A 13847-nucleotide genomic window follows, 5' to 3' on the forward strand; every position below is an offset into this window, starting at 1 on the left:
TAGTTGCCTGTGCTAGGAAGGTACAAGAATCTGGGACCTGGAAATTTGCTTCCTTTCAATATCTTGCACAATGTTTTTTATCATCATTGCACTTACATCCTGCCCATTTTCTTTTTTTATTATAATATTTAATAAACAACAAAACCAACATCTAGTTATGTGCCCTAGAAATGTTACTTCTAACAGCATAAAATTAAAATGAAAGAAGCACCTGACTCTCTGTGAGATGATGCACAAGTTTAAAAGTTGAATTCTTGCAAAAACAGTGTCGTACATTCCATTTACAACAGTGAAAATAGATACAGATTTTGCTGATTGTGCCCTTGGTATTATGGGATTGTTTTTCACAATCTTTGTCACATCTCAACCAAATTGGAAGATAGATGTCAGTCAGTTAAAATTTGCACATTTCACAGCTCAGCTCTCTGCCCTCAGAACAGGAAGGCATTTAGGTTTAGAATTCTGGTATGTCAAAGTATGGGCGAGGTGGAAAAGGACTTGTAAGACTACCTTTTTCTCCTCTTTTTCCCACAAAGAAATTAGACAGGGTTTTGTTACAAAAAAAACAAATGGCCAAGGAAAGACTGTCTTTAAAAACAAGTGACCCTCCACAACTAAAGTAGCTGCAGGGAAGGGAGACAATGAATAGTAAGTCTAGTAATTGCTTCCTGGCCATGCCTTTAGTTAAGAACATCCAGAAGTGTTACTGTGATGGTCTGCTCCTAGTTACAGCTACAGCAGGGGTTTCAGTTCTACATTATCTGTGAGCCCCAGCCTCACCCTTTTATTTTATGAACATTTAATGGTAAACAAGACATAGAGAATTTCAGTCATTCACAAATGAATGTGTGAAAAATGATAGGCATGCCCAAGAGAGAAATGACTTCTAATGTGTAGCTTGGGGGGTTATGCTTTGCTGTGTTTGTTTTTCAAAGTAAATATTGATTAAATATTAGGACTGCCAGAATGAAAAAGTTGAATATACCCCAGTTACCAGAGGTAATCAGATTTCTATTGCTTCCTTGACCTTTCAGTTTATTTGCATACTCAGAGAATTACTTTTGTCCAGATTTTTGTGGCAGTGACTGCCAGTCTGTAGTAAATCATTCACCAGTCAGACTTTATAAGGTTATAGAAAACAGAGATATCGTAATGAAAGCATAGACTTGTCTTGTTCCTTGTGTTTCTATTGCAGGAAGCTACTTTTCCTTTCCAAACACTGTTACTTTCCTCAAACAACAGCTTGCACAAACATAAAATGACAACTCCTGCTCATGGAAACGTTTTGCTAATGCATTCCTATGATTTCAGAGCTTTCAGAATCTCTCTGTGATTTTGTAGGTCACATGTAATGACTGAGAAAGAATTTGTAGATCAAGTGTCTTATCCTCTGTTAGGAACAGATAATGGTCATTGTAAGATTTAGATATCAGAGGCATATTGCTGATGTGAGGCTCACAACACAGAGCGACTGAGCAATCTGAACTGTCCAAACTAGTGGAAAGATGCCTGTATTTCATGACTTGGGGCATGCAGATCACAAGAGAACAGAACATTAAAGACCTTAGTATCATGATAGCAATATTTCCCCTCTAATTACTTGTCTCTTTAAAGAGGTAACTTTGGAATAATTTTGAAGGAGTTTGCTATTTTACATCTATTTAAATAGTCTCAAACACTGAGCATTATATTAAAATGAGTATCATGACAATGAAAATATTTTGCCATTTGTATCTTTTCTTCAACGTATTACTTATTTTCCGTACAAACTGGCATGCCATAAAAAACATCCCCTCACTCACTTGAATGCAGTTTAATTACTCATGACATATTAGTGAATGTGACACTGTATGGTAAAATGCAGAATGTTACGAAAAGGCTGATAAAATGTAAAGATAAACGTGTTTAGGTGTGTTACTATTTAAAAATGCATTGATCTTGCTGAAAACGAGGAAATTTATGACCAGATAATATTTAATTAATTGTGTCAGTTAATGAAAACAAAAATCAGATTTTTTTTTAAAGAGTATGAAATCAAGGGTTAAAGTTTGGAAGGGTCAAGCTCATTTTAAAATTAATACCTGTCAACAGTCTTACACAATTCCACTCCATTCCCTACCATTCTGCACGCATACATATTTATATCTCATTTACATACGTACACATTATTATATGACCTGCAATTATGTGATTGTTATATGATCACACAAGGGACATGGGCAGATCTGTCTCAGAGAGGAAATGGGATTGTATACTCCTGAATACAGGAGCTTGGTCTGTAGCTTTTATTTTCAGGCGTGCTGTTGATAAGATCTTTGCCTAACCCCTTGCAGAAGTAAGATACTGCTTACACGTGAGGTAGGACGTTACTGCATTAATGCATTCTGAGGCAAAAGAAGGAGTAGTTTCTTGGTCAGAGCTGTTGCCCACTGGGATGTTTTAGAGTTTAATCCAAGCAGCATTCCAATCTCTTGTAAACTCTCACTACCATTATAATTCGTTGCCTAAATTGGTCATCTAGTAACTGTCAATATGCAGTGAGAACTGGAACAATCCCTAAGGGCATTTATATAGCACCTCCTTACAATGAGTTAAGAGCCTTTCTTGCTTTATACTTTTCCTTGGTTTATGGTTACTCTTCCTGTTTAAAAATGGCTTTCTATTTCAGAAGGCTTGGAAGGAAACTTTTTTAGAAACCATGAATGCACAACAGTTTTCAGAGATTTTACTAATAAGCTGCACAGGGTGTTTCCCTTGTCTTGCATTTGAGTGTACAATACTGCCTCTGCGGGACTTCTGTCCCTTTTCTGAAGAAAGAAGGAAAGAGAAAATGACATTTTTAAGTTGGGGAAAGCAAAATTTGCACTAACTCTAGCATTTATACATGTAACTGCGTTTATCTCCCTCAAGCAAAGAAGTTACAGGGCAAGTGAGTTACACCTGCATACCAAAGAATAAGAAGCAGTACTCACATGGTTAGTGTAAAATTTACCCCACCTGGAGAACTTTTGCTACAATTTGTTCTATTCCCCAGAAATAGAAATAATTCAATGTGTGCTTTTCTCCACTGTTTTGCAGCTCAGCCACACTGCCTATCACTTTCAAGTGCTTGTTGGAGAATAACCATGTAGACAGGAGGATTGCGAGGTTTGTGCTGCCTGTGGGAGCCACCATCAACATGGATGGGACAGCACTCTATGAGGCGGTGGCTGCCATCTTTATTGCTCAAGTAAACAACTATGAGCTGGACTTTGGGCAGATTATCACTATAAGGTATAAACTTCAATTTCCACATGCTGTGGTCTGCTTGTCTTGTTAAGTCTGACACTCTTACAATTCTTGTATGTAGCAATGTTCAGAACGAAACTCATCTTTGCTATTGCCAAAGAATCCATTCCTCATAGGATGATTATCTTTAAGTAATGCAGAGATAAGGGACTGTACAAAGGGAAATTGTATTGGTACTGTTCAATAGAAGCATGTAGACACCAGGAAATCTGTTTCTGTTTGAGGATAACTGTATAATTTTTACTTTTAGGCAACCCATTGATCATTTACTAGGATTGGAATATTTTACTATTATTATTGGTGTTTAAAACACTATTTTAAATGTCAGAATTGTTTTCAACTTTAACTCTGGTTTGCATCTTTACATGAGAGGAAAAGGTTAAAAAATCCGCAAAACACAAACATAAAAAGTCCTGTATCAGATAACAGGGAATAGGATGTGTTAAGAAGCTTTTTTCAAACCTTGGAGGAGTAGGGGAACAGAGAAGGAGGACAGATGCTACTATCAGGGCAGGTTTTCATGAAGATGTCATATCAGTCAGATATTTTTTAAATGCCTTTTCTGCTGCTTGTTAAAGCAGAAAACTTCATAAACAACCATGCTCTCAGTGGGTAGAGAGTGCTATAGCTGCATACTCCGTCCTTGAAAGGTCTGTAATGGATCCAAAAGACTAGAAGATCCAGCTGAACAATTACTGCCAGAATAACTCCAGTGGCTGCCAAAGAATGCCTCAGGGACCGAAACCTGCAGGTTTCCAGCAGGGAACAAATGATTAGAAAAACATTCCTCATAGTCAGAGCCTTGTGCAACATATTTGAGATCTGCTTACCTACCCACCCAGTGACCTCATCACTTCCCCGTTTACACTGCTGGGCCTTGCCAGTCTTCTGCTGGACTTGAAAACCTTCATGACAAGAGGAGGAGAGTCCTGAAGGTAACCCCAGATGACAGCTGAGGTTTGCTAATGGGCTTCTGGCAAGATCTGGTTAGACTAGAAGCAGAAGAAATAAATTGTGCCCATATGAGCTTTTGCTTCAGGCTCTCTCTCTCTCTCTTTCTGAAAATTATTGGAATAACCTGTGCTAAAATTTAGCCTTTGGTGATTTTGAATTTGGAGATGTTTTTAGAATGTGGTCCCAAAATATGGCCCAGAGCATGGGCAGACATTACACACACCTTGAAGTAGAGAATGGTGATTTGAAAAATGAAGGAGAAGGAGGGTGATAGTAGATGGAAGGAAGGCAAGTTCTAACTTTCTCTTAGCAGAACCCTATTTTATCTCTATTTTCACTCCCCATATTATGTGCTAGTACATAAGGACCAGAAAGAAGTAAAGACAGCAGAAGGAAAATAGAAATGAAGATTGGAAAAATCCAAGAAAGGAAAAGAAATAAAAAGACTGACTTAGAAAAGAAGGGGGTAAATAGGAAATCACAGTGGACTCAGTACCTTCAATATCTGAAGCCAAATTCTAACTGTATTCTATGGGCCAAACCTGCCTCAGATCTTGATACTTTAGGATCTGGAGATTTGAAATTCAAATATTCCTGAGTGTCAGGATATTTTTGCCAGCGGGGAAAAAATGTTAGAAAAATTATCAGTCTAATTTGCTCATAATCTGTAAAATCCAGGTTGACAGTTTATGTCAATGTGATTATACAAACCTAGATGCAGCAGAAAAAGAGATTTAAGATCCTATTCCTATCATTTGAGCATATTATAGGAAGAAACTTCTACATTAAGGTAATAATTCAATGGAACAGCAGATGGGCTTGCCTGTACAATCTTAGTTAAACATTCCTATTTTTGCTCCCAATTAAGTCATGAGACTTTCTGGCCTGAACTGTCTTAGGAGGCAGAAGCAGTCCTAATCAGCTAGCCAGTTTATGACACTAACTGGAGAATCTTTTAATGTTCATTATATTTATCTCTTACTCAGCACCTGAGCTTCTCTCCCTTCCTTTCTATCTATACTCTGCCTGTTACAATCCTATTAGAATGCTATACAAGCTAACGCTTTCAAAATGTAGTTTTAAATCTTTCTCATTCCCCATCACACCCACATGTGAATGTATCTTTTTTAGGGCTCTAGTTATAAATACTGATGCTGCTCTACTGGTACACTGTACAGCTGTGAGCAAGATACTGGATATCTCTGTGTCTCAGTTTCCATATGGGTGCATAATGTTACCCTGATTTTCCATCATAGGAGGTTGATGAGACTTAACTGCTTGCCAAAAGCTCTGAAATTCTGGATTGATGAATGCAGTGGATTATCAGTGTATATGCTTTATGCCATCCTTTTACAATTGTCAACATTCGTTTTTTTGTCTTTCTGCTGGATGGCCTAGCTCTTGGAAGTGGCCAGATGGACAGAAATGAATACATCCAGTCACTTTTGCTCCTGGAAAAAGGAATGAAATCCCTCCCCTAAAAATAGCATTATGAAAAAAAATATTAAGCCTGCCAGGTCCACTCTTGCCCTGGTCTCCCATTCATTTCTGCTTGCCTGGCTGAAAAAACGGTGTGAAGGTCAAGTAAAAATACTTTCCCGAAACTGAAGAGGTACAGTCACATTCATGCTTGCTTCATATTTAGATCCAAGTATGCAAAGCCATGTGCTATGCAAGGACTTCACCCTTGGCCCAGCCTCTTTACCCTTGGCCTAGCCTCTTTGTGATGGATTGACATTAAAGGCCTTAGCCGCAGCCAGCCACGGATTTGCCTGGCACAGGAACTGCCGATGATGACTCAGAGATGTCTGCTGGGAGCTCTGCTGCCAAGGGTGAAGCAGCGATGAGGAGTGCTGGCAGATTCGTGGCACACAACGCTGCATGGTGCCATGAACAATGAGAAGCTGACATAACTCAGAGAAGCCCACAGCCTGGCTGCCCCCCCTTTCTCTACACTTGTGATACTAAGAGATAACAGAACTGCCCCACCAGAGCCAAAGCTGCAAAGGTAGAGGGTGAGAATTTAGCACTGGGCAGGCAGTTTGGCCTGTTCTTGCTCTCTGACCTGGCTTCTGTCCACAAAACCCTCGCACTTCTGTGCAGTGGCTTGTGTAAGAAGGATTATGGTTTAGGAAAGCTCCTGTAGAAACATGGTGTGGTTTCTTGCAGAGCAACCCATCACTGGTAAAGCTTATTCCTTTCTTTCTTTGTTAAAGTATCACAGCAACAGCTGCAAGCATAGGTGCTGCAGGTATTCCGCAAGCTGGCCTGGTGACAATGGTCATTGTTCTGACCTCAGTTGGGCTCCCAACAGACGACATCACATTGATTATTGCCGTCGACTGGGCACTGTAAGTAACATTAAGCTTTTGAGATTTCCAGTGTGGCAACATTGCTAAAAAGGCAAATGGTCTCCAGGGGTATAGTATTACCAATATACATAAAAGGCATGGAAAGTAATTATTTTGCTTGAAATGCTGCTAATGTGGCCTCAGATTAAATACACTGCCAAAGTGGGCATTATATTGAAAAAAGACATAGACAAATGAGAGAAAGTCTAGATGTCTCATCTGGACAATATGACGTACATTGAAAGGCTGAAGAAGCGGAGTTCGTTTAGTCTAAAACCAGAGCAGGCTGAAAGAGGTCACCACAGCAGTTTCTGATATAGATAAGATTGTCCTGAAGACGACAGTGATCAATTGTTCTTCACATTCACAGGGAGGGAGGATGAAGAAGTAGACCAAAGTAACTACCTTAAGTCAGATCACAGGAAAACTTAAGAACGATTTTTATCTAGAAGGATAGTCAGGCAATGGAAATGACTGCACCTAGCCAGGTTCAAGGATGACCTTCATGAGAAGTTTTAAGGTCAGGTCAGACAAATGTCCATCAGGTGCAACTCTGGCACCTTGCCTTGGACCAGGACAAGGGGCTGACATTCCTAGGAAATGTGGTTTGCCTGCACTCCGCTTATCAGCCCACTGATGCTTCAAGGACATCATCTCAATGTAGTGAAGCACTCTGCAAAGAGGCATGAGCCAGTGCTAAAGCAGGCAAGTACTCCCGCACCACAGTTACCGCTCTGCCTGAAATAGCCATGACAGTACAGTAATGGTTTGTGCTGTATATTAGCTACTACCACGGTAACTAGAACCATGATACAGTCAACCTGAATGTAATACTTGCAATGCACTGCATTAGGACTAATAATGTAATGTCTTCCTTTTATCACGGATCCTGATGCAATTCTGCTCTTTCTGATTTCAGTGCTAAATAGGCAGCAGCAATTTGTAGCCGCCCCCCCCCATGTTTTGCAATGCAGCCATTCTGTGGAGAGGTTGCTTTGCTGCATCCCTAATCACTGAGGATTTAACAGCAGAGGCAGAGGCTAAAACCTAACACACTCAGAATAAAAGGGATTCGTGTCACCCATGAGAAGAGCCGCTATAAAAACTCATAAGGATTGGTTTATTTGACCTCTTAACTTTTATGTAAATGTCCATAAATCAATCAAACAATTTTGAATAGTCTAGGAAGATGAATCATAAAATACTGGTCCCTAGCTCATTAGCATTTCAATTAGCAACATAACTAGCGTATGCATCGACAAGGAAACAGTCCAAATTATTTTTTATTTAACCTGTGTAAAATATATCTCCATTAATACAATGGAATTTCATTACATCAAGGTTCTGGGTAAAAATGTGTTACAAGTCCATTCTTTTATATATCCTATTTTATTCAACTTCAAGCCACTGATTTTTTGTACAAAGAATTGTGAGAAGGAATTATTTACTTTCCTGTTCAGTGTAATAGAATGTTGTTATTATTAATAATAGGAGTCATGAGTGTTGTATTGTATGCATATTTTAAGACATATTTTATTTTAGCAATATCAGAAATATTATTCTGTAAAGGATAAATAATATCTGCTGTGGGCACCTAAACTCGGGAATGGCAGTTCGAATTTTAATAAAGCAGCCTATCTAATGCTAGTCACTGAAGCTCAATAGTTAATGAAGCACAACAAAATCAAAGTATTTTAAGCTGTATTACAAAAGCCTTTTGCCTCTATATTGCTCACCCACTATGTTTTCACCCAGCTCTTGCAACATCAACATTTCATTGTTTTTCCAGTAAGTCTTCCAGCGTATATGGGAATTATGCTTCTTTTTGTCTTACAAAACTTTTCGAAACAACAGACAAAAAACTTTTTCAGGCTATAGTTCCAGATGGTATTAAAAAGTGAGCAAGGAACAGACCCAATTTTCTGTCTTTTGCAGATGACCTTTCATACAAAAAGTATATTTCTGTATTTCGGCACTTGGTGGTTTCAAGAGCCTGCAGATGCAAAGTGTCAACATGGTTGACATGATGAATATTTTCAATATTAGTTTTGGAAGTACTGGAGTATGAAGAATGCTCAAAGAAGGCTGGTTAGATGATCTCACAAGACTGAAATACCCATTACAATGCACTGCAGGTATTACAACTCATTTAGGTAGCCATAACATGTATGTGAACTTCATACCTTTAGCTAGTGCCTAGAGACATAAAGAAGAAAATAAAATACTTTCTCAGTTAATTTATTAAACACAAGGTAAAAATTCTGCATCTTTAATTTTGCATCTTTAATAATATCATCTAAAGCTAAAATACCACTGCAACACCTGACTCACGTGTTTGCACTGAAAGAAATGCCACTAGCAGCAGGTTGGCCTCTTAGTGGAGAAATGTCAGTGATGTGCAGTGTGGTTCTATTCATGTGTAGCGCAGACTACTCCGAACACATAGAAACATGGAATAGAACTGGTCAAACAACATGCCAGGCAATCCTTTTTCTTAAGAGTTTCAGTATGGTGCACTGTTTTCTCAGAAACATTCTGTCTTCAGAAGAGATGCTAATCAGAGCCCAAAAGGGAGTGCAAACTCTTGAGTTCTGCTCATACAGCTTCTTGTCTAACACAGCTGACTTTTTGCACAATCCAAAATTAACAACTCAGAATATCGTTCCAAGAATCAAAATTTTATGATCAACCAAGGAAAAAAAAGTCTATCAATATGTGCTGTAACAGTATTGTTCTCTGCTTAACATATTCTTGTGGGAATTTTCCTCAAGGCAAAACCCAAAATCAGAACAGTAGGAATCAGAAAAATGGATTCAGCAAAACAAGTGTAGGACTGGGTCCTGGAGTCAACAACCACATCTAGGTGCAGGCTGTGGAATATTATTGCTGAAGTTACTTGCAATTGCATGTACAATTTGGGTAACTGCACATGCAAATAACCTTTCATGCAGGAACTTTCATGCTAATTAGGCAAGCAACTGCATAAACATTTGCATGCACAGAGTACATGCCTAAAATATCTGAAAAAAAATCAGCACACAGTTTCAATTATTTTCTATATTAAGATACGGCATCAGAAATCTGGGCAGTGTTGATATTGGACTGTCACTGACTTTAATAAGCCAAACATCTGGAGATTTCTGAACCGCCATTTTATAACCCACGTATATAAATCAAGTTACCAATATGACACAGTTTTCACATGTGTATGTTTTTCTTGGAAAAGACATGATATATTTCAGACTTAAAAGCTATATCATCTATTTGAAATCTCGTCAATTTTAATTAATAGATTCCAAGCTGTTTCAAGTGTAACACTTGTCTATTACAACCACTTACTTTTGTGTATTTACAGTCTGTATTTTAATAGATTTTTTTTTTTAGACAGTGGGTAGAAGGTGTAAACAGGGGAGAAATGATCCCATAAATGAATAATGAAAAATAGTGAAACTGTATATATACAAAGTACTGTCAAGCATACAAATTTAAATTGGAAAAGATGATAACTGAAAATGAAGAATCTTTAAGAGCCACTGGTAGCCATAGCAACCATAGCTTTTTCAGAAATGAACAGGATTTAAATATGGTCAGTGCCTGCTTAGTTTGTGAGTGTAGTTATTTAGCAATCTTCTGAATAATTTTGATTGTATTCTGCACATTCTAACAATACAATAATCTTAACTAGCACTTTAGTTGCTGAGAGTGGGACCTTGATAACTAATACAAGGTACTGGTTGTACTGGCTGCCCTCTACTTTTATTAAATTAAGACATTTGCAGCCCCAGCCTCCAAATCAGGCCATAATACTGGACCTTAATATAAAAACTCGGACATAAATGCAATCTTGATCTGCTGTGTTAAACTTTTTTAGGGCTGAATCAGCTTGCATGTATAGGGAAGCATAGCTGTTCTAGTTAGCTCAGTTACAAATTAAGATATGTGGCAGCGCAGGGCACTGAGCTCTGAAAAGGCTGGAAAACCCAACTGAGCAGCTCAGTAACTAGTGGCTTCCCCGTGCCAAACTCCTTCCTACCACTTCTAAACTTGTTAGCTCATAAAAACAGCCAAACTGGCCTTCAGCTATAATTACTGCAGTGATGAAGGCATAGGCATGTACCCAAAGAGCCAACAACTTACCATTACTATTTCATTTTCCAGAGACAGGTTTAGAACAATGATCAATGTCCTGGGAGACGCGCTGGCTGCTGGGATCATGGCCCACATCTGCCGGAAGGAGTTCATCAAGGACAGTGATGAGGTAACAACGCCATGAGCCAGGGTGTGCAGTGTGTGCTGTATTACGGCAGAGAACCTGCGAGCTCTCAGCCTCCCACATTTGTTTTATCTGATTTATAAAAGGTGTTTCAGAGAGAGGACAGAATTGGGCAATGTGCTGCTTAGCCAGATGGGGTGGAGGGGTCCTTTTCCATGAGGTCATGCAAAAAGCCACACAAATTCAAAGCTTGCCAGCCAGCTGTGTCTGGCACGCTGGGGCTGGGAGCAGGAGAACCAGCTGCACTGTCTTACAAATGCATGAGATGCTGGAACTGTGAGTCTCACAGTCAGTACCCAAGTCCTGACTGGCCAGTAAGTCGTCCTTCTTCTAAAAATGTGACCAGCAACAGAGCAGGGTGACAAATGTCCTTAAGTATTTGTGTGTAGGGGCAGGTAAAGGTATCTATGAGTGCATATGTACATAATCAATAAGCTCACAACAAAAGCAACTACCCTGGGTGTTTCAAGCCTCTGTGTTAGCATAATCTGAAGCCACCATTGCAATAATTTCCTTTCTGGACTAGCACAAGCACATTGCTCCATTCTTGACTTCATTCTCAATCATCTTCATGCCTTCTACATTTAATACAAGTCCCTCCTTACATCTTTGTTTTTCCTTCTCTGTATCTTATTCCATATACCACACAAACCTCTATATTCTGCCCCTGCCTCCCTCCAATCCTATGCTTTTTTTCTTTCCTCCTTGGCATGCATCGTTCAGTCTTTCCTTATACCAGGAACTCCTTCTCATGCTCTTCCTTCAAATCCTTGACAAAGGAGATTCCTAATTCCACAAGCCCATCATGCTTGGAGGTGTTAATCTCCAACCATTTCAGCTCATGGCAGACTCTCACTGCCTTTCTTCCACAAAGACTGAATAGTTTATGCAGAAAAGTTTCTTCATCAAAACTGATTTTCACAAGCCAAGTTTCATTTCTGTGTATCATTTGTAATATTCTACAAAGAACAGCAGTATTAATAGCAAAGTTTTATTTCTGTTATTATTTCTCCCATTTTACAGACAGTCTTTCTGGTAAATCCCATTCTCCTGCTTTCCTGCAACATGTATTTAAAATTCCTGCTCTTTCAAGTTTTATATAGAAAGACAGGCTTTATCCGAGGTACTTAGCACCTGCAATAATTACAAGATTAGGCCTGAATATATGGGCTACACATATAGCTAGCTACAAAAAACCTAAACATACAACCTAATGGTAAGGTATGTCATCTGTTACAAAGCCAGAAGTGTAGTCTGAATCCCTGCATAAACATCAGGCCTCCTGACATTTCGTTGCTGTATTTAGAACTCAGTCAGAACTCAAGAAGAGATGTTTCAAGAATATAAAATCCCTCCTAAGGGATTATTTAGTCATCCGTGATGAGATTTTTCTTTGCATCGTGCTCTATAATTGTATTAAAATATACCATTAGTCTGCTATATGTTTTGCCTGCATAATTTGTGGAGTTAGTAATGTATACCTGAAGGCCAAATTTTCTCAGCTGCAAGCCCACCTCTTTTCTCTGCCAGTATTTACGTCTTATTTTCCCCATCAGCAGTTCTGGTTTGATTTAAAGGACACTTCAATATTTAACTTATGAATCAGTCAATAGAATCCTCTATTTCTTTTGAAATAATGCAAACTGAAAAGACAGGTGTTGGTTTATTGGGTTAGAAGAAAGGCAGAAGACAACAACAAATACTTACTGGTCTATGTAATTGCACTCAAGGGCAAGCACTGCCCAAAGCTCAGCATACTGGTCATTGAGAGTCCATATCTTTCTAACTTAGCCCTGAAATTCTAGTCTTTATTTACCCTCCTTATATCACTTTACTGATGCAAGCAGTTATTACTGTGGGTATAAGTTAAAGTAGAGTTGTGGCAGAATTTGCATTTTTACATACTTCAGGACACCTTCACTTTATCCAGATGGTGCAAAGATGCTTTAGTGTATATGAGAAACAGGTCCTGGAAGTCTGTGGAGGCCCTAGATAATCCTGGTGAATGTAAAGCAGACCCCAGGCTTTCAAAGTAAAAATTCCTTTCCTGTTGTATACAGCAAACAGGGGCAGTATTCCAAATCTTAATGCTTTTCACATAGGTGCCATTGATCTGTGAAACTAAGCCTATTAACATCCATCAGATTGTGGCTTACCAGAGAAATGGCTGTGTGAAGACCATGAATGAATCTCGTGGACCAGAAACAGTGAAAGGGTTTCAGCACCACATACCCGTACAAGTGGAGCAAGAAGAAAGTCCAGTGGAGAATCACACTAAGAAATCCAACAGTAAAGACCACTGCACTATTGAAATAAATGAACTAGAAACAAATGTGTAACTGCTACACTCAGTGGTATCTCATACCCCAGTGACCTGATACCCAATCTCTACCTCACAGCTGGAAGAGGGACTCTTTGCCTTGAACAGGAAAATGCGGAATTATCGCCACCCTGCTTGTACTGGAGCTAGGAGACCAGCTGTGAACGTCAGGAAAGGCACACAGCTTGCAAGAGACATGGGCTTCTTTAGGTGGAAGATTTTAATACTGAAAAATTAACTAATGGCTGACTCCTGCTTTATTCTGCACTCATTTGACTCCAATATAGTATTTGACACTCCTTTGGCTTCTTTTTTTAAAGTTTTTTTTATTTGATCCTTTTTGATTTTCTAACCAAAGCCTTTTTTTGTGAATCTCCGTAATTATGAACACTGTATTTATGTAGATTTTTTGCTATGTGAAAATGTTTCACCAAAACTGCTAAAGATACTAATTTTGTCTAATATTCGCTAAATATAGAGTTTGTGCTTAGTTTTAGAACAGCAGTAAGAAAATCACACTGATTTCCTGATCTCAAGGGGTTACATATATTACTAAATAACACTTCAAGCAGAGGTGAAGCAAAGCATGCATTTTTGCAAGAAAGCACATTAAGGTAATTCTGATGGGCAGCCTTCAAAGACAGGCATTCAAGTGTGATAC

General features: G+C 38.8%; 1 protein-coding gene across 1 annotated transcript in view; it reads left to right on the top strand.

Annotated features, from left to right (window-relative positions):
• The window catches only part of LOC104083061 (excitatory amino acid transporter 5-like), a gene marked incomplete at its 5' end in the record, with an annotated part of 38264 nt that extends 25059 nt beyond the window's left edge, over positions 1-13205 (top strand). Inside the window, 4 exons of the mRNA XM_009586422.1 lie at positions 3079-3273; positions 6459-6593; positions 10752-10851; positions 12969-13205. Of these exons, the coding sequence (XP_009584717.1) occupies positions 3079-3273; positions 6459-6593; positions 10752-10851; positions 12969-13205 (667 nt within the window). The remainder of the gene's footprint in view (positions 1-3078; positions 3274-6458; positions 6594-10751; positions 10852-12968) is intronic.
• Positions 13206-13847: the final 642 nt, after the last annotated feature.

Source organism: Fulmarus glacialis, unplaced genomic scaffold, assembly GCF_000690835.1.
Source record: "Fulmarus glacialis isolate BGI_N327 unplaced genomic scaffold, ASM69083v1 scaffold6681, whole genome shotgun sequence".
NCBI classification, from domain to species: Eukaryota; Metazoa; Chordata; class Aves; order Procellariiformes; family Procellariidae; genus Fulmarus; species Fulmarus glacialis.